A 22,839-nucleotide genomic window follows, 5' to 3' on the forward strand; every position below is an offset into this window, starting at 1 on the left:
AAGTCTGGTGAGAGGAGCTTGGACTTTTATGGTTTTCCAGCAGTGATTGTGAGGTTATCTGACCATCCATGTGACATCTTTATACCAATCTGTCACGTCCGTATATTCTGATAGGGTATATACACAATGATTGTTTCTATCTCTTTTGACTCTTGGCTTTCAAAAATAGTACAGAAGTTCCTACCAACTATATATGACATTTATTATGAATATTACATAATATACTTACTTGGTGGTAGTGATACAAGTCTTGATGAAGATGACACTGTTTCCGTAAAGGCTGTAAAACAAGAGAATTATCATATACTGCTGATTTATAAAAACATCAAATAGAATGTAGTTTATTGAATTCAATATATCAACGTACTTCTTCCTGTGACTTCGCCGCCGTCCCAGTAACCTTTTCTATTTAGACTATCCATTCCATAGTCACTGAAAAGTAAAAGAGGGGAATGTGATTATGAGTAAATGGAGGTGAATAATAATAATAATAATAATAATAATAATAATAATAATAATAAAAAATGATATAGTAATAATAAAATTAATAATATTAATAATAATAATAATAATAATAATAATAGTAAATTAACAAAATAAAATACTACTAATAATAAATAATATAGTAATAATAAAATGATTATGACTAATAATAATAATGTAATAAAAATACTATTAATAATACTAATAAAAAAATAAATAATAGACAATAATATATTCATAATAAAATAAATAAAAAAAATATTAAAATAATAATAATCACTGAAAATGATTATATATTACAGAATTTGTAGTGGTAATGAATATTCACCAATGATACAAAACAGACACATCTCATATACTGTATTACACTGTGGTGCAATATACTTCTTCACCACTAGGGGTGGTTGGTGCGTCACGTTTCCCAATTTCAATGGCTGGCGTTTCATTTCTAGACTTCATTTATTAAAGTCGAAGTAATATTGAAGATTTTGATGTAATTTTTGGACTATTTGTATATTTAGAGGGCTGAAAATAGAGCCTGCTCTAAGTGCCATATTGTGCTCTCATAATACTTGTATAAAACTCATATAATAGTGCCACATGGTAACCAAATAACACGCTATAGAGAGTAATAGTAGCATAAAGCACCCAAATAACTGAGCCATATAGTGCCCACATCAGCAGCCATGACAGTACAGTTAAGGTTGAATGCTAAGCTTCACTATAGGGGGCTCCTTGGCCTTTGAACTCCTCATTTTGGGTGCCTGTGTTATAGTCACACATGATGGAATAGAAGAAGATCTTAAAGGGGTTTGACCAGGATATTTTCATGGTCTATTTTTAGGATAGGTCATCCATATCTTATCATATCTTATCGTTACCAGCTGTTGCACCAATCAGCTATTACTACTGCCAGGTCTTGTACTGTACAGTCTATGGAGCTGGAAGCAGATTGCTCTGTACACTGTATAGTGGCCAAACTGAGCTGTTACAGCTTCCATATGCTTCAATGAGAGTCAAGCTGGAGAAATGTCACATGGCCATTACACAATGTAAGACGCCTGCTTCTGGCTCCATACACTGTATAGTATCAGTCTCGACTAGGTGCAGGACTATGTGTCAGTACCCAATGATAAAATATTGATGGTCTATCGTTAAGAAAAAAAAAATCCCACAAAACCCATTTCATTCGATCATGTGTGACGTTAACCCAGGCACACAGATATAAGGGTGCAAGGGCCAAGGATCCTAAAGTCCAAGCTACTAAAGGACTCTTCCAACTTCTACATGCACTGAAGGCGTAGCAAGGTAAAAAAAAAACAGCTACTGTAATTCTCAGTCCCTTTTACCCCGAAGCACATAATAAACTTAAGCACACAAAATCATCCATAGTTACTGTAACCCACTACCTGGCTCTACATGGTCCTAAATCTACCCACTGTATTGGGGTAAAACTTATGCCTTGGGGTACTGTTTCTCCTTGTGGAGACGCCAGCTGGTGCAGAGTGCCAGGCAATGCTCCATGGGAAAGAAGGTATGCAAATTAGATCTCCTCTGGTATTAAAAATAAACTGTCTCTCTAGTGCCACCTATTGGAGGTAGACTGATATGATAGTTTAATAATTACCAAGATGACCACCAAATTTCCCCCAATGTAGCCTCATTTATAAATATAGGTCCTCAAGGTGACCTTGTTGTCAATGAAAATTCAGCTTTCACTAGTTTTGGGGGCTTCTGTATCAAAACTTCCAGGTTATGGGTTTGAGATTTTTGGAGCAGTAAGGGTTGTAGACCTATTTCCCAATTTGGAGTCATGATATGGGGCAATTGGCATCAGCTTCATGGGGTATTTTTGCCTTCTTCAGGACACTGTAGGGTTATAGGTAATACTTGATGTGTCTTCATCCAACCTCATCTTCTATATTGTATGAGAATAGACAAGTTGTGACAGTTCAGCTCTCCATAGATGGCGTACACAGCCTCCTATTTATCCGGGGTTTATCAGGCTTACGTGGAACATTTTTGAGGAGTGAAGACATTTTTTCAATACTGAAAGCGTCGGTGATCTCAGACACGTTGCGTGATTATAATAATCTACACAATATACTGTTCCTGCAGGCAGCATACATGCAAACACATGAGTATAATATTACGATGCAACACCCCTAGTTATTCTGTAGCGAGCATAGTCATTTACATCCATATAAAGCATAGCTCCGAGCAAAGAAGACTGAAAGTTGATATTATACGGGAGGGGACGGCGGTTTTCATGGAAGACAAAGGTATAGCCTGAGTGACACACCAAAGCCCTACTTTATAGAAAGCCGTATATCTTCTTGGATTAGTGATGGGGACTGCTATGTAGGGGTAATAAAGATGAAGAATGGACATGATCCCTTTAAGTCAGGGGTTCCTTTTATGTTTTATAAGGCCAAATTAGTACAGAAGGTAAAGAATATTCCGTGTCAGTCAAAGAGCGAGTATATAGAACAACATGTCTAGATGCGGAAGGGACGACTTTACTTTTTTAGAAGGCTTTTGACAATAAAAATCTGATTAATATTTTAATATTTCAGATGTCATTATTAATAAAGAAAACATTTCAAAAAAATTTTTATCGTCCAAGAAAATTCCCTATGCGTGATACAACGTAATACTACAATAACGTGCTAAAGTCAAACTCAGCTTATGCTATCAGGTCGGAGGAGTCGGTAAGCCAAACCACTGACTCCGACTCTGACCCCCTTATTGTTCCACAGCCTGACTTCGACTCCTTTATAAATGGTGGACCAACATGGTCAGTCAGAAGCGGCAAAGATACAGGAACGTTGTAGTAAATAATTTTGTATATTTCATAAGTGTCCTCCTTGGCCAGCGGTGGCACACGATGGATGGCGTCATTCTGAGGCTAGGAGGAACTGGATTGGTAAATCTTTCTCCATCTTCCCTAGCCCCATAAGAGAATTTATTAAGACTGGCGTATCTTATGCCAGTCTTAATTCACTACCTGGCAGGTGAGCGGGGCAAAGGAGCTGAGATTTGCCAAGTTGAGACAAATTTTTGGCCAATTTCTAGGCACATCCGAGATCGTAAACCTGGGCCATGGTGTTTGCGGGTGAATTGGTGATGGTCACACAGGTCAGGCAATCTTTCACATAACTTCTCTGATACAATGACTCAACATAATACAATATTTGTCCCAACATTGGAAAGAAATTCTCCAAGAAAATGTAAATATTATATAAAATAGAAAACTAAATTTCTATTTCCTTAACTCTCCATAGACTTGTTACTTCTAAGGATTCATTATTGGACTTCTTCAATAAATAACACAAAATACTGCAATTTCCAACACATACCTGATGGAGATGTTGTAAATATGGGATAACAATGTTCAGGAGAAGAACCTGAAGGTACTGAGCATCAATGCAAAATATGTAACTGTAGTGTTAAGTCCCTTTAGTCAATCCTGATGCTATATTAAGATCAGAAAAACCTAATGATGTCCATCATCTGATCGGTGCTGTCCCTCTGAGCATTTTGATGCCTCATTTATCCAAATCTGTTCAGCCGTTCCAAAGATATAAGCCCTTTTAGTGTTGCTGCAGATTAGTGTATACTAGCCAAGTGGGTGGTAACAATACATGACATATAAACCCCGCCCACAAGGAACCCACAATGTTACCACCCACTAGGCTAGTAGACTCTAATCCATATCAACAATAAAAAGGCTTATATCTTTGGAATGGCTGAACAGATTTTGATAAATGAAACACCAAAATGTTCAGTGTGACAGTGCCGATCAGACAATGTATGGCATAAGTATTTTCAGACTTGGTGAAAGGTTTTCTTTAAGTCACCTTTATATTATAAAGTTTTCTTAAATAGATTCCTGTAGACTAAAATATGGCCTCCTTTTAGAATCAGTAGAACCAGTATCATTGTACGATACCAACAAAGTATCCTCATGACCTTGGTCATTCTATACATGCAGTTAAAAACTGATCTTGTCTCTTATCTCTATATCACCCCTACCATTGTTGGTTAATTCTACATCATTGTATGTAAAACCTCTACACTCCTCCCACCAAAATTTCCAGTTTTACACATTTCTCATTTTTTTTATTAAATGTCCCTATAACTCCAGCATTAGTAGGCTCTAGTGCTTGGCAGGCACAGCCATATATAAACCCACAAATATTTGACTTGTCTGAACAGTACATCCCCTCGGCCTTGTCTTCTTGCTTTGGTATGTTACTTTGTAAATAGTTCCGATCGACTTTTATGGCCAAATATTTTTTGCTGATTCATTTTTTAATATAAATTTGTTCTGAATGTCAGATGATCTGCATAGCCACAGAGTGAAATCAGATTCCAGCTGCCACTAGAGGGAGCTTACTGCATACTAGGTTACCATGTACTTAGCTCCCCCCAGTGGCAGCAGCAGATGGACAGAATTATATCACTTAAAGTGGACTTTTATTATAAAACAACTTTTTATAAATGAATAGTGCAGGTGAATATAAGAAACTTTCTAATATATCTTATTAAAGAAATCTGTTTCCTTCTCCACCTATTAGGCTGTTCTCCTCCTTATCATTTCTGTACTAGACTCACACACAAAGAAGTCTATGGAGGGGAAGGCTGCCACTTAGTTAATTTAATTATTGCCTCATATTTTAAGATATAGCAGTGTCAGAAGAGCTTTTGGTGTAGAAGTGTCTTTTTCAACAGATTCCCCCTCCCCTTTCCATAGATTTCTATGTAAAACATAACTCGGCCTGACAAGTGAAGAAGGAAACAGATTTCTTGAATAAGATATATTACAAAGTATCTGATATTCACCTGTACTATTCATTTATGATGAGTTGTTTTATATTTGGAGGTACACTTTAACTGTATGACTAGTAAAAAACTGGGGTGCAAAGAAGAGCCCTCATATAGATCCGAATTTCTCAATAGAAATAATGATAATCTTCAGAACACTATCAGATGATTATGCAACAAATAATGGCATTGCATATAATAAGATAATAGGAGCCATAATGCTTGGGAAAACAAGGGATTGGCGGTACTTTATCAGTGCCATGTATCTATACAACGTACCAGTGTTCTATGAGGCATAAACTAATTCTAGCTAAAATCCTACTCGCCCATCCCTCTAGCAATATGTAAGCATCAGGAATGTAGCTTGTTATTATTTGTGTTGCTTATTTTTATATTAGTATTGGAACTAGTTCACATATACACTGTCTGAGCAAGCACTCACTAGTCTACTGGAATGTAGTAGGATTTCATGACCTACTTAAAGAGTACCTTTCACCACCTCCACCAACTCCAACGTATTGCCTCCGTGAATAGGCACCGCTCCAATGATTCAAGGTGCAGTTGGAATTTTTTCTCTAGCCCTCATCGTTCCTGAGCAATCATCTCTGTTAGTTATCCTTTACTGTCAAGTGGGCGGTCCTTGTGATATGGCAGACAATCTAGGACTGCCCACCTGACAGTTAATAGATTAATTATGCTGAAACTAACAGAAACGATTGCTCAGGAATGGTGGGGACTAGGGAAAAAATTCCAACTGTGCTGGAATCAGCAGAGCGGCGCCTATTGGAAGGTAGAAAGAGTTATGGTTGGTGGAGGTGGTGAAGGGTCCTGTTTAAAGGGCTATTGTTCAATACAGGACTCATCCGGGGATTTTAAATACTGTCAAATTCACCATTCTTTTTTACTTATTTTGTATACTAGCCTAGTGACCTCAGTACTAATGTGTATGGAGTATTAGCAATAGTCAATATCGACCGCAGGCAAACATAGATGGTGTTCAGGACTGATACTGCAAATCTAAAAGGATAAAACTGGTTGAAAGGTTATACATTGGTTGTAGTACCTTTAATGGCCTGTCGTTGTGGGGGGCGCTGTTATTCCATTCAGTACATAGCTTATTGTATTTGTTTCTAGAAGTCTATATTTCTAACACCCTTCCCTATGTGGTGCATGTTTGGTTCAGTAGATCTTTAAGGCTATGGGTGTTAAATTTGCAGTAAGAATTGTTTAGAGATTACCCTACAGGAGACATCACCTGTCCATGATCTCTAGAAGGGGGTTCAAGAGCCTCCATTCTTGAATGGAGTGGTGGTCGCACATCTAATGATAGCCGAGTGCTGAACTTCACTATGTCCATAAGTTCTCCATGATGGAAAAGGAAAACTTGCTCTAGCACCACATTTTGGTAACAAATTCCCCCAAGATCAATGCCTGGTTGTCTAGAAACCTAGAATAGAAATCAGAATATCTCCTCCAAAATGAAGAAAGACCCATCCACAGTCAGCTGTTTTAGGGTTATCGCCCCATCAGTGAGAAGAAGGGGACTGGTAACAAGACGTGAGTCAGGAGGACCTCCATCAGGAGCAAAGACAAGGACCTCCATCAGTCCTGGAGCAGTAGGGTACATGTGTGACCACCGCTCTATACAAATATCTCCAGAATGAACGGCTTTGGTCAGACCTCAAGCCTATGTAGATCAGTAAAATGCATGGGTCATGGATAACCCAGTCTTGGACATCTGAGATTGTGGTTGTTGCTCCTTGGAGAACACATTACATCTATTACACCTTCATTTTAGTCATGTTTGTGTCTTATCTACAGCATAATGGGTTGCTAGGATGAAACAGAAGCCTTACAGTTTCCCAATGTAGAATGTGGTTTTCAAGGAGTGACATAACTCTTCAAACCTTTAGCACGTCTTGCAAGCCTCGCGTAGCGGAATCTGGTAAATACATCTCTCAGGCTGAATCCTCTAACATGTCCATGTGCTTTATGAGTACGCTTTAAGTCATACAGATATAATGTACAAAAAGAGAACTTTGTAGGAAGAAGATTCCAAAAAGTTTGGGTTCGGTACCCACTAGTGCCAAGATCCCAAGCTTTCATCATGATCCCATAGTTAAAGGGGTATTCAAGCCTGAAACATCTCTGTACTGGATCAGTGCTAGATTTGTGGGGGTCCAAAGATTCTGATCTTCACTTTGTCAGAACAGAAGACCCCACTCCCCAGTTATTACCAAAGGCTGTGGCTAGGAAGAGGTTGAATATAACAAAAGTTGAGCAAGCCCCATTAAAAGTCTATGTCACTGCTCCAAAGTGACTAGCACTGATCTTGAAACGAGTGGGGATCCCAACAGTAGAACCCCCACTCTCTGTCATTGATCACCTATCCAGTAGATAGGTGGTATCTGCTCGAGATCGGCAAAACACCACAATATCCGGGGTAACAGCACTGATCAGATGATGTTTTGGGCTTTTCAGATCTGGTGAGAGGTCCTCTTTAGGTTACAATATTCTGGACAACAGAAGTCTCCACTAGAGGGAGCTTAGCAGCTTACTGTATATTGATCTGATATATAAGCAGTATGTAATAAGTCCCTTCTAGTGATGGCAGGAAGCAGACAGAATTTTATTACGTCTTTGGATCTTTGTCTCTACTTAGATAACATAAGACAATACGGTGTTCTAGGGTGGACATTCCCTTTAAAAAACCTGGTCACCAAATACTGTGGATACTGAGGATTGTATAGTCTGGTCATATAGTGAACCCAAACATTGACTCTGACTAAGGAGTAATAAGAGTCAGCCATACATATTGACTTATCATATCAGGTATGACTGAGACTTGACATCAAACATGATATGACATATCGAAGCCAAATGATAGGGATCCGTTTCCTACAAGTCTGACAAGTATAATGGCATCTATAGGACATAGAACAAAGACCTAGGTAAGTTCACCTTTATCCAGAACAAAAATTCATTGTCCTAATCCTTGTATCCAAATACTCTGACCAAAGCAGCATGGCTTGTTTACGAGTCCAAGGAACCTACAGACTCCACCAGCTCCCCCACAAACTATGGCTATAACGCAATATACCTGGATGGATCCCCCAGTACCTGCAGTGCTACCGACCAATTACACATCACAAACTAAAAGTTCTGTTCCCAAGAGCTTACACTCTTACCCTACATATAACAAGAGAAACCACATCAATATAAAAGCTCGTGCAACCTGAACAAGTTAGCAAAAATCTCTCCGTCATAACAAAGCACGGCAATCCTGTGCAGAAAAGAGCAAGTTCTAAAGTCCAGAATCACTGACTCACTCCCATTGATAGCAACACCTTAGTAAATAGTCAAGAATATGGAGAAGAATACAAATAAGTTCTTAGGCTGTAAAAAGGAACTTAGTTCTGAGAACTTATACTATGTGTCGTAATGTAACAAGTGCACAAAGATACCACAATAAGATAAGAAGAGGTTTCCAGGTCGGTGGTGACTCCTCCAATGCTTGGAACCATTGAAGTCCAATGGATACAAATAGAAAGTTCCTTGAAATCCATCAAAATCTACTGTAAATGCATCTAAGAGCCTAGATAATCTGTATACATACATTGTATCCAGTCTACATACCTTGTGTATGATGATGATAGATGAACCCTTGGAAACAGGTGAGGCCGAATTAATGTCTGCCTCCCCAAAAACTTTTCCTTTTTATAACTGTTTGCCCTCCTACACTTGTTTATCCGTCCTCTGAGGTGTGTTGAGGCTGACTGATGCTTCAAGAATGTTCACTTTTTCTCTTATTCAATCTCTGTCTCCCAGTTTCCCAGGTCCCTTCACTTCCAGGCAAGTCCTGACAAAGGTGTGGCATGGTTTTAGGTTTTTTTTTCTTGGTCCCACCCTTCGACTCAGCCCAATAATCTGTAAGAGGAGAGAGAAAAAAAATCTCTGCCTTCAGGATGTAAACTCTGAGCGAAGCTACACCTGCCTGTGATTCAGGGCTCGGGAAATGGCAGAAGAAGAAAAGAAACATTATACAGAACTTGGAAGATGAGACCTTTCTGTGTCAGGATACTCAAGTGGAATAATCGGATTCCACATAGATAGAGCTAAAGACATATATTACCTGGGACACCTATGTACATGTCCAGGTATAGGGGTATGGGGTGTAAGGGTACTAGTCATATGGGGGACCTGTTTAAAGAGTAGAGAGATCTCAACAAAAATTGTATCTCCTATACTGTACTCCTATCTGAGCTAGATATTATCAGGTAGTTAGAGTGATGAATACATATGTATCTCAGACAGATAGATAGATAGATAGATAGATAGATAGATAGATAGATAGATAGATAGATAGATAGATGGGAGATAGATAGAGAGATAGATAGGAAGGAAGGAAGGAAGGAAGGAAGGAAGGAAGGAAGGAAGGAAGGAAGGAAGGAAGGAAGGAAGGAAGGAAGGAAGGAAAAAAAGAGCACTGCACAGAAGTTGCATCCAATAATTTGCTTATTTACAGATAGATAGATAGATGAAAAAAGAAAGAAAGAAGGGATGGATAGAAGAAAGGAAGGAAGGAACATTGCACAGAAGTTGCATCCAATTAATCACAGATGGATGGATGGATGGATAGATAGATAGATAGATAGATAGATAGATAGATAGATAGATAGATAGGAGATAGATAGATAGATAGATAGATAGATAGATAGATAGATAGATAGATAGATAATTCTTCTTCTCTGGTTCCACTACATTCATTTTGGTGTGCTGTCTTTTTTACGTTTACCATGAAACCTTGGTGAGGAACCAAATGAGTTCTCATATGATATAAGACACGTACAATATAATAGATAAACCATATCTATCTATCTATCTATCTATCTATCTATCTATCTATCTATCTCCTATCTATCTATCTATCTATCTCCTATCTATCTATCTATCTATCTATCTATCTATCTATCTATCTATCTATCTCCTATCTATCTATCTTCTATCTATCTATCTTCTATCTATCTATCTATCTATCTATCTATCTATCTATCTTCTATCTATCTATCTCCTATCTATCTATCTATCTATCTATCTATCTTCTATCTATCTATCTATCTATCTATCTATCTATCTATCTATCATCTATCTATCTATCTATCTATCTATCTCCTATCTATCTATCTATCTATCTATCTATCTATCTATCTATCTATCTATCTATCTATCTCCTATCTATCTATCTATCTATCTATCTATCTCCTATCTATCTATCTCCTATCTATCTATCTATCTATCTATCTATCTTCTATCTATCTCCTATCTATCTATCTATCTATCTATCATTCATTCATTTATTTACCTAAAAATATCATATGAAGTATAAGATCCGTGTTTTCTTGCTACACACATGCAGCTTATACTCTTTAAGGTCTGATCCGCCCTTGTAACATATTCTCTCGGACATTGCCATCCCCATACCAGGCACCACCCTATACACCTATACGTTGCCTCATAGATACTTTGCTGAGGTTCTTCAGATTCTACTACATGCTTAGAAAGGATAAAGCGGAAGCTGGTTGCTATAGCAATGGTTTATTTAAACCAAAAAATCTGTGCGTTATCTTGGGATGATCCAGCCTTAGGGGCTGAACCTACGGTTTGTGGACTAGTGATGTAGAAGGAGTTCTGCGCACTTCCTGATCAAACAAGTTTCAGCAAATCAGATTCTCATCAGGGGTGCATAATGTGAGCTAATACCATGACAAGCATCCAGATACGGATTGGCTGCTGATTTTTTATATGGTTTGTGGTATTTTTTTGAACATGAATAATAAAAAGGAAATTAGACACACCTTGTGAGAAGGAGCTAATGTCTGATCACGATGCTGTAGAGGAACTGGATGACCTAACAAAGGCTGCAATCCAATGGGTTCCTTCTCTCAACCTTGATTTAAGATTATTACAATGGATACATTACATAAGGGAACTTCAATACCCTATAAGAAGGAGAACATGTTCTTGAGTTTAGAAGATTGGTGACCAGATTACAGTACTGCAACATCTACTGTTCATGGTCAACCAATACATCACGAGGTCAGTGATCAGACAGAAGACTGAGATCTCCGCTACTGGTAGTCCTATGATTAAGAACCAGTGGATCATGATCAACCAATAAACATTTCAGCTGGACGTGGCCAGATAGTATCTTGTGATCTATTGGGAGACCTCAGATTGAGAATCAGTAGATCATGGTCGACCGATACATGTCTAAGTCAATGGTAGACTTTCAGTAGATGACCGACTGGTAGACCTCAGATTGACAAGTTAGATCCAATGCTTATTGCTTATCTAATGGACAGACAGATCTTGATATCTACTAGGGTGTTCTCTTGCCGGTTTCAACAGTAGAAATGTAATATATTCGTAAAGAGAGAATCTACAGCAGATGGAACAAAGCCAATACGTTATTATCCATCACTATTGTGGACACTGGAGCTTCAGTAATCGAGCCATGTAAAACCAAAATTGTAGCAGCATCCTCTTCATATCGCACAGGCCTGTTCCTGGGTCCCCTAGCAAATCCGTTAACATGGGCTCCAAAAACAGTATATCCTAGACTGAAAAGTTTGGCTATTCCTTCTCTAGGTCAACTGGACTTGTTGGTTTGCAAGTTGTGGACCTACTGCGCCACCAAACCAGTTTGATTTTAGGACACCTCTAAGAGCATTGTCTAAGCATTGTCTGCAGAATTCACCATCTAAACCCTGTACAAAGATCTGGATTTTGCTGCATGGAAAATTGTCAGGTCACAACCTCATCAGGTGGTTCCAGTATTGGTTGCAGGTGGTCCAGTGAGCATTGGAGTCTCTTGGACAAACTACAGGGATAAGGTAATAGAGGGGTCAGATACAAGCTGGTAGTCTGAGTAGATGGCAAGGTTCAGAGGTCCAAGTAGGTGGTCAGGGCCTGCGGTAAGGTTCAGAAATCAGGTACAAGACAAAGGTTAGGTGCAGGTAACAGGTAGAACAGGAGCAACAGGTGCAAAGTTGGGAACAAGCCAGGGGTCAGATCAGATGTCAAATCAGGTCAGATACAGGAACATCTTACAGCAGGTCTAGTTAGTGAGGAACTTTGTTAGGAAGGAGCCCTGCTCATGGACAAGGGAGAGGACTTTTAAATGGTAGAAACAACAGGAATTGGCAGGGGACAACATTGCTTATACATTTGCTTGCCCTTTAAGACACAGAGACCAGAGGAGGGAAGGATGCTAAGGCAATTGGAACATGGGCGCTTATGGCTTGGGCTCCAGCTTGCCTGTCCTGTCCTGAACAATCTTCTAAGCCTATTTATTACAAAACCAATGATGCGGACATGGACATCACTATGCAGTGTCATGCATCTAATATTCTGAGATGTCCTAGTCCGTAAATATCCTGAAAGTAGCCAATAGTCTACAGATGACCTTACAGGGACTATCACAGGACAGTCCTAGGAGACTTTGTCATGTCCACAACTGTCTAATGGCCAACAATATTATGACCCAACATCTAACACTGACTCTGCACCAATTGTTTCTTATCACTTTGGTGCCAACAATGTCTGGAGCGGAGTCATCTTAGATTGACTGTATACGCCGTACTGCCGGGGGACACCCCATTGAAAACACAGCAATTGTACAGTATTTTTAGTACATAACTACCAACCAGACAGTCAGATATGACTCAACTGTATAGAAGGGAGAAGCAGTGGACAGCTCTGATCCTTGTCATCCTTCATACCAGGGTGCTCCCATTCTAGTTGTTTCTGTTGCCCCTGATGGGTACAAGAGCAGAACCTGGCAAAAAACTCAGATGGACCTCTTTACAAGTCAATGGGTTCTCCAGTGCAAGAGAACAAAACAATTCTATCAAATCCTGGTACACCATAAAGCCACAATGGAAACAAAACAGAACCTTATTCACACTTGGCTCTCATTGAAGTGACTAGGAGCTAAGCTGCAGTTACTTGGTCTGGCCACTACATAGAGAACAGCGCTGTCTGCTTCCTGCTCCATTCTCTGTGTATCAGTCCCAAACACCATATTGGTGGGAGTTCTGTACTAGGACATAAAACAGACCCGTAACAGACTGAAGACAACTGCGGCCGAACCTCAGAGTACTCGTATACCGTATGTATACAGAACATGAGGTCAGCTGGTAAAGGTCACAGACTTCTAAGGTTCAGCGTGTAATGTACAGACATCCCACACAATGTTACATAATTTCCTAATTCTTTTATATTCCTATGAAACGTATTTGGTGAAGCCGGAAATACTTTACTCTCCCTCGGGATAATTTAGTCACTTACAATTTTGTAGGTGTTGATTTTTTTTGACGTGTTAAAGGGACGGTTTCTTTAAAAAAAATGAGATATTTGCATTGCCATACATGGAAGCAGGAAACTCGGCGAATAGACTGACATTATATGTTCACACTTGTCTGGCTTGGCATGAAGCTTGTCATTCATTTCAAATATGCCTAAAATGCGGAATCCATAAAAAAAAAAAATCAATGAGTTTATAAAATGTTAGAAAAATATTACTGTGAAACTTAAATTGATTTATGTCTATAGCAGAGAATTGTGAAATCTGTCACTGTATCCAAGAGGGAAATAAACCTAAATCTCTTCCTGCACCCACATGTTATAGTACTTGGCACACGGTGAACCTGTCACCAATGGGAAGATAGCCGTAATACAGCCAAGGTTAGAGAAAACTCAGATACCTCCAGTTAAAGGGATTTTTCAGGACTATAATACTGACCTCTACTACGTCTTCTATATCATGTCCGTTGCTCACATGGCCATGCTGCAGCTCAATCCCATTCAAATGTAGCACAGCCATGTAACCAACAGAACGTGATGTCATTTCCAACCAACAGGAAGTGGAGCTCAGTACCCTAGTTCTGGATAACCCCTTTAAATGTCAAGTCTGAACACAGCCCTATACAAGTGGATGGATCCACTTGCAGCCATAAACACTAGCGCCTGCTGTATGATCCCCAGTGCCTGCAATATGATCCCCAGCACATGCAATATGATCCCCAGTACCAGCAACATGATCCCCAGCACGTGCAACATGATCTCCATGGCAGGCATTGATATGGACTCAGCTTGAGTATATTGGATTGTATAATTATATTGTAATAAATATGATGTTATAAAAAAAATTTCTGGGATGAGGAAAGTGACATACATATACAATATGATAGCCCCACATATTTAGTATCCCAATAATCCACGCCACGCACCAGTGTCTCATTGACCCTCGCCAGCTGCCAAATACACAGAACCACCCTGAGAAGTACTAACTTGGTCGTCCTGCCGCAATAAAGTCCAGATACCTGCACATGGGTTAAAGGGTGAACAAAGTGGGGGGTGCTTAGACAATACCCTTGGGAGCAGAGGTGAACTTAACCCCTATAGAGAGGCGTCTGTCGGGAGAACCAAACAATCGAGAGGTGGACCGTTAAAGCAGCGATTACACATAGAGCCCGTGCTAATTTTTTTTCTCCACCGATTTGCGTCAGACTCTGCAATGGAGTCTCCAACTCCGACGCAGATGTGAACCTAGCCTTAGCATGTTTTTCTTTCCTTTTATCATATATATGTTAGTTATTTGTTCAAAGACAAGGGGGTATTATATTATATGCTTTATAGTCTCTATGATATGACTACGGGATCAGACTGGTGAAGAAGATGCAGCATGTCTAATATATACATATATATTAGACATGTGTGTGTGGGTACTGTACATAAATGTGTGCGCTGTCAGCTTGATAATTATCATACAGACCATACCATGTTGACTGTGACACGTGCCTCTCATGTGAACAAGCCGCAACATGACATAACAAGCTATCACTTTAAGTTGTTATTTTTCAGACAGGACCTTATCACTATAGACAGATAACTCCACAGGGATTCACTTACTATAAGTTTTCTACAATTAGATCTCAGGTTACAGATGTAGGCTCTGTTCACACTACCATTATTAATGTCTGTTGCTGTCATTCACAACAGGACATTAAATGACAGATACAGACGGAGCATTCACCCCAATGTAAGACACATGACGGAAGCTTTCCTACATGTGTGTCTCCACCTGTTTGTTACTCTGCCATCTCCTATGACAGATGAGCACAACGGACATTAATAATGGTAGTGTGCCCTACACAGATTCTAGATGGCTGCATAGAGCAGGTTTAGGGGGATATCGTCACTCCTTGGGGAGAGACCACTATTTAGGTGTGTGGAGACTTATTAAGCCTTTAGCACTCCACTGTGCAAGGGACCATGGGAAGAATATGCAAATCTGTCTTCCATGATGTAATTAGGAAGTCAGGTGCCTCAGTGTTGCAAACCAATAGAGGGCGCTCACTGGAACGTGCAAGCCTGTCTTCCCTGATGTAATTAGGAAGACAGAATCTCAGAGATATAGCCCAATAAAGGCTGCTCCCTTTAACATCATGCCCAACCTTCCAAGAAGCCTTTGTTTTGCAATGATGCTGAGATTATTACCAGGTATAGTCTCTCAACCAAGGACAGCTGTTTCAGTGTTATTGCATCACGTCAGCCAATGTAGAGAAGACTAACCTGGTAGAGGTTAGAGGCTTAGACAGGGTTAGGGTGATATCATCACTCCTTGGGGAGACACCACCATTTAGGTGTGTGGAGACTTATTAAGCCTTTAGCACTCCACTGTGTAAGGGACCATGGGAAGAATATGCAAATCTGCCTTCCATGATGTAATTAGGAAGTCAGGTGCCTCAGTGTTGCAAACCAATAGAGGGCGCTCACTGGAATGTCCTCGGTTGAGAGACTATATCTGGTAATAATCCCAGCATCATTGCAAAACAAAGGCCTCTTGGAAGGTCGAGCATGATGTTAAAGGGAGCAGCCTTTATTGGGCCATATCACTGAGAGTCTGTCTTCCTAATTACATCAGGGAAGACAGGCTTGCACATTCCAGTGAGCACCCTCTATTGGTTTGCAACACTGAGGCACCTGACTTCCTAATTACATCATGGAAGACAGATTTGCATATTCTTCCCATAGAGCTCAGGTGTGAAAGTATTGATATTACAGTCAAGATGAGGATCTTTACTGCAAAAGTAAAGTAAGAGCAAACACTCAGAAGCCATAGCCAGCAGCTATAAGGGGTCAAAAAAAAACAGTTTCCAACAGTTCTAAAAAAAACTGGGCACTTGGGCATGAATGATACATAGTCACTGAGGGCAATGATTGGCTTAGCAGTCACATGAGCGGTGAACATGACATCATCACTTATGGACCCGAAGCTCCAAAGTAGGGGAATAAATCAGTCAATATTTGAGCAAAAAAGTGTCTTTGCTGCTCTACAATGCACACACCACTTTCTAAAAACTGGCTAGGGCATAGGTGGGGTTTATCTGGCTGAGACAACTCCTTCACACCAAGACGGATTCTCACCAGATCTTCTGTTAAGACTAGCATAAAAAAATTCCAGTCTTAATATATTCTTCCCAAAGTTTTTCCCAATGGGAACAAATGGACTCCATTTGGACATCCACAGATATAAACGGCCAAAATCTCCTACAGACAACAAAACCCTTTGTATCCATTGTTACTCTGCAAGTCAAAAAACAAAGGAAACTATCCTGATGGCAATTTTCAAAGTTAGGTTTGCCTAAATGTTAATAATTTATACATTAGGCCCATCCTTCTATGTCAGCCCCTTATTGGGTGACGTTGCAACAATTTTGTGAATTTTTAAAGTTACACTTGATTCCATATACATGCAAGGAATGTTTTACTTAATCCATCCAGGTTCTGGGGATATTATCACTCCTTAAGGAGAGATCACCTTCACAGGCATATGGACACTTACAAAAGCCTTTTTCACCCTACTGGGGGAATTATGGGAAAAATATGCAAATATGTTTCCCAAGATGTAAATAGGAAATCAGTGCCTCAGTTTGCTGCCCTCTAGGGGTAGCTCCCTTGAACATCATGCCTGACTTTTTTGACAAACCTTTACTGCTATGATGCAGGATTTAGCTGAATCAATATCCCAGCTGTGGACAGTACTGATTGCATCTGGTTGGATCTCCTCAGCACAGCGTAGGGAAAACTGATGTGGCAGAGCTGAGAGACTGCTAGACCAGGTTCTGGGGATATTATCACTCCTTAAGGAGAGATCACCTTCACAGGCTTATGGAGACTTACAAAAGCCTTTTTCACCCTACTGGGGGAATTATGGGAAAAATATGCAAATCTGTTTCCCAAGATGTAAATCGGAAACCAGTGCCTCTGTTTGCTGCCCTCTAGGGGTAGCTTCCTTGAACATCATGCCCTACTGGGGAAATTATGGGAAAAAGTATGGAAATCTGTTTCCCAAGATGTAAATAGGAAAACAGTGTCTCGGTTTGCTGTCCTTTCTGGGTAGTTCCTTTGAACATCCTGACCAACTTTTTCAACATTACTGCTATGATGCAGGATTTAGCCAAATCAATATCCAGGCTGTGGCCAGCGCTGTTTCGATCTAGTTGGATCTTCTCCCCACAGCGTAGAGAAAACTGATGTGGCAGAGATGAGAGACTTCTAGACCAGGTTCTGGGGATACTAACACTCCTTAAGGAGAGATCATCTCACAGGTGTATGGAGATTTATAAAAGCCTTTTACACTCCACTGGGGGAATTATGGGGAAAATATGCAAATCTGTTTTCCAAGCTGTAAATAGGAAATCAGTGCCTCTGTTTGCTGCCCTCTAGGGGTAGCTCCCTTGAACATCATGCCCTACTGGGGGAATTATGGGAAAAAGAATGGAAATCAGTGCCTTGGTTTGCTGCCCTATATGGGTATTTCGCTTGAACATCATGCACAACTTTTTCAACAAGCCTTTACTGCTATGATGCAGGATTTAACGAAATCAATATCCCAGCTACGGACAGCACTGTTTTGATCTGGTTGGATCTCTTTGGCATAGCGTAGGGAAAACTGATTTGGCAGAGATGAGAGACTGCTAGACCAGGTTCTGGGGATATTATCACTCCTTAAGGAGAGATCACCTTCACAGGCATATGGAGGCTTCCAAAAGCCGTTTTCGCCTTACTGGGGGAATTATGGGAAAAATATGCAAATCTGTTTTCCAAGATGTAAATAGGAAATCAGTGCCTCTGTTTGCTGCCCTCTAGGGGTAGCTCCCTTGAACATCATGCCCTACTGGGGAAATTATGGGGAAAAGTATAGAAATCTGTTTCTCAAAATGTAAATAGGAAAACAGTGCCTTGGTTTGCTGCCCTATAGGGGTACTTCCCTCACACATCATAGCCAACTTTTTCAAAAAGCCTTTACTGCTGTGATGCAGGATTTAACCAAATCAATATCCCAGCTATGGACAGCACTGTTTCAATCTAGTTGGATCTTCACAGCACATCATAGGTAAAACTGATTTGGCAGAGATGAGAGACTTCTAGACCAAGTTCTGGGGATATTATCACTCCTTAAGGAGAGATCACCTTCACAGGCGTATAGAGACTTACAAAAGCCTTTTTCGCCCTACTGGGGGAATTATGGGAAAAATATGCAAATCTGTTTCCCAAGATGTAAATAGAAAAACAGTGCCTCTGTTTGCTGCCCTCTAGGGGTAGCTCCCTTGAACATCATGCCCTACTGGGAGAATTATGGGAAAAAAGTATGGAAATCTGTTTCCCAAAATGTAAATAGGAAAACAGTGCCTTGGTTTGCCCCCCTATAGGGGTAGTTCCCTTGAACATCATGCTTGACTTTTTCAACAAGTCTTCACTTTCTATGATGCAGGATTTAACCAAATCAATATTCCAGCTGTGGACAGCACTGTTTTGATCTGGTTGGATCCCTTCAGCACAGCGTAGGGAAAACTGATTTAGCAGAGATGAGAGACTTCTAGACCAGGTTCTGGGGATATTAACACTCCTTAAGGAGAGATCACCTTCACAGGCATATGGAGACTTACAAAAGCCTTTTTCGCCCTACTGGGGGAATTATGGGAAAAATATGCAAATCTGTTTCCCAATATGTAAATAGGAAAACAGTGCCTCTGTTTGCTGCCCTACTGGGGGAATTATGGGAAAAAGTATAGAAATCTGTTTCCCAAGATGTAAATAGGAAAACAGTGCCTCAGTTTGCTGCCTTATAGGGGTACTTCCCTTGAACATCATGCCCATCTTTTTCAACAAGCTTTTACTGCTGTGATGCAGGATTTAGCCAAATCAATAGCCAACTGTGGACAGCACGGTTTCCATCTAGTTGGATCTTCTCAGCACATCATAGGCAAAACTGATGTGGCAGAGATGAGAGACTGCTAGACCAGGTTCTGGGGATACTAACACTCCTTAAGGAGAGATCACCTTCACAGGCGTATGGAGACTTACAAAAGCCTTTTTCACCCTGCTGGGGGAATTATGGGAAAAATATGCAAATCCCAAGATGTAAATAGGAAAACTGTGCCTCTGTTTGCTGCCCTCTAGGGGTAGCTCCCTTGAACATCATGCCCTACTGGGGGAATTATGGAAAAAAGTATGGAAATCTGTTTCCCAAGATGTAAATAGGAAAACAGTGTCTCAGTTTGTTGTCCTTTCTGGGTAGTTCCTTTGAACATTCTGACCAACTTTCTCAACAAGCCTTTACTGCTATGATGCAGGATTTAACCAAATCAATATCCCAGCTATGGACAGCACTGTTTCAATCTAGTTGGATCTTCTCAGCACAGCATAGGGAGAACTACTTTGGCAAAGATGAGAGACTTCTAGACCAGGTTCTGGGGATACTAACACTCCTTATGGAGAGATCACCTTCACAGGCGTATGGAGACTTACAAAAGCCTTTTTCACCCTACTGGGGGAATTATGGGAAAAATATGCAAATCTGTTTCCCAAGATGTAAATCGGAAACCAGTGCCTCTGTTTCCTGCCCTCTAGGGGTAGCTTCCTTGAACATCATGCCCTACTGGGGGAATTATGGGAAAAACATGCAAATCTGTTCCCCAAGCTGTAAATAGAAAAACAGTGCCTCAGTTTGCTGCCGTCTAGGGGTAGCTCCCTTGAACAGCATGAATCCATCCATAAATTTGAGGATGAAACTAAATGGCCCCGTTTTATACAGACAACACACACTTTTGGGGTCAAGTCTCCTAAATGTACATATGGGTGTCAGGGCTACATCTAATGATGTGTATCCAAGCACCATACACATGTCCACTAAAGGCTTTGACTGTTCCTGAGAGATTTTCCAACATTTCTTGTGGGTTTGAACATCTCCCCTTTATGCCTCCAGGATAGTCTTGTTGCGTATGGTTTCCTTCTCCCCTCCACCTCATAGATAAGACTTTGGTGGGTCTTAAGATATGCATGTATGCAAGATGAAACCCAAATGGACTTCCCAAATTAGAATTGTATCCAACATTGTAACTATCAGGGTTTTTTTTTTTTACTAAACCAGTCTATTAGTGCAACTGACTTATATTTGCATTACATTTGATAGTCCTTAAAGGGAGTGTCAGCAAGAAATGGGGATATAAACTAGTCATAGCACAGTTTACAATGATGTATTTCTTATTCAAGACCGCTTCTCCATTCTTGTAAAAATTGTACCTTTAGCCCTATGCAAATGAGCAGAAAGGTCTTTAGGGACATGGAGTTCCTCAGTGGGCTTCACTATCTGCTGCTGCTAACTCCTTGTTGCTCCGAAGGGCTCACTTGCATATTGACAAAAAAGCTATGTCTCAGTAATAGAGTCTTCGATTCACAAGGGGAAAACACCATTTGATTCCGGTGACCTTAACCTATCTATCTGGAAGGCTAGGTTAATATGCTGAGTTATAGTGATAGACTCCCTCTAATGTAGTGAGGGCAAGAAAACATCACCATAGACTCCTCCACTCCGGTGTATACAATGAAAATTAAAATTGGGGTTCAACATAAACACAAACTTCTTCCCCATAGCAGAGGGTCACCTGTACCCCAAAAGAGATAGTAGCGCTGTAAACAATGTCATCTGCAATGTTCTATCAGCTTGAAGATGAACACACATGTCAGGTCTTCTCCTAACCAGGGGCAGGTAGGGACATCTTCTCTTAGTCACTTCATGTAGTCACAGTATATTTGGTATACAGTGGTTATCATGATTCATGACTATTGCTAAAATCCACACTTAGATCGTATGGCCGAAGGGGATATTCTGAGAAATACCACAAAAAGTCCTAGGACTCGAATGAATCATCAGTCCAATTATTCAATCAATGTAAAAAGAATTCATAAAGAAGAGGAATGAGTAATAAAATGTCAGGGTGATAGGTGAGCACGCTCTTAGGGGCAGGGGAGGATGTTGTAAAACTATTAATTGTACAAGGTGTAGATTTAACTTACACATCATAGATGACTGGGTATAGGCTGGGCACCGATTTATCCAGACGTAGACAAGGGTATTGGCCTTTCACATAACTAGTTCTGGATTGCCCATAGACTATATACATCCAGGCGGTTCACGCTTTCCCCTACAAGGACGCCTATTAGAGATGAGCGAACACCGTTCAATCGAATAGATATTCGATCAAATATCAGGCCGTTCGAGGTATTCGATTCCGATCGAATACCACGAGGCAAACACAGTAAAAATTTGTATCCCCTCCCACCTTTCCTGGCACTTTTTTTGCGCCAATAACTGTGCAGGGGAGGTGGGACAGGAACTACGATAACGGAGGCAGTGAAAAAAAATTGGAAAAAGTAATTGGCCGGCTAATTCAGGTGACCAATTTAGACGAACAGTGGATTTAACATTCAATTAATTTGAGACTGTGAACTATGTGACTGTGAGACAGGGATCTACAGGCAGGGTTAGCTAGGGATTACCTTTATTTAGGGGGGGATATTACTCGCCCAGCTCTTTGGAGCTCTATCTGGTCAGGATCCCTGTCAGCTTACGATATGCGCAAGCTGACTTTTTCCCATAGGAATGCATTGACCAGCGTTGATTAGCCAAATGCCATACAGACTACAGCATTCGGCCAATCAACGCTGTTTCTGCCGGAGTCTAAGATCGGTCCACAGCAGTTTCCATTGTGGTCTGATCTCAGATGTAGCAGTGCTGACACAGCTCTGCTACACGGAGAAGCAGCAGAGCTCAGCCCACACAAAGATGCAGCAGAGTTGAGTGTGCAGCAGTGTTCAGCGCACACTCAACACTGCTACATCTGAGATGCAGCAGAGCTGAGTGTGCAACAGGGTTCAACGTACACTCAGCACTGCTACATCTGAATTGAATTGAGATGTAGCAGTGCTGAGTGTGCGTTGAACCCTGCTGCACACTCAGCTCTGCTGCATCTGAGATGTAGCAGTGCTAGGTGTGCGTTGAACCCTGCTGCACACTCAGCTCGGCTGCATCTTCGGAGTAGTCGAGTTCAGCACACGGCCAGCTCTGATTCATCTCCGATGTAGCAGTGCTGGCCGTGTGCTGAACTCGGCTGCATCTTC

At 40.6% G+C, this 22,839-nt stretch overlaps 1 protein-coding gene across 2 annotated transcripts in view; it reads right to left on the minus strand.

The window, feature by feature from the left end:
- The window catches only part of COL17A1 (collagen type XVII alpha 1 chain), a 33,335-nt gene extending 24,225 nt beyond the window's left edge, over positions 1-9,110 (minus strand). For both annotated transcript variants that reach the window (XM_075288237.1, XM_075288236.1), the window contains exons 1-3: positions 8,947-9,110; positions 368-432; positions 230-280 (exon numbers count right to left, since the gene is read on the minus strand). In XM_075288237.1, the coding sequence (XP_075144338.1) occupies positions 230-280; positions 368-422 (106 nt within the window). In that variant the 5' untranslated portion in view covers positions 423-432; positions 8,947-9,110. The remainder of the gene's footprint in view (positions 1-229; positions 281-367; positions 433-8,946) is intronic.
- Between the last annotated feature and the right edge of the window lie 13,729 nt (positions 9,111-22,839).

This window comes from Leptodactylus fuscus, chromosome 10 (assembly GCF_031893055.1).
Source record: "Leptodactylus fuscus isolate aLepFus1 chromosome 10, aLepFus1.hap2, whole genome shotgun sequence".
Lineage (NCBI taxonomy): Eukaryota > Metazoa > Chordata > Amphibia > Anura > Leptodactylidae > Leptodactylus > Leptodactylus fuscus.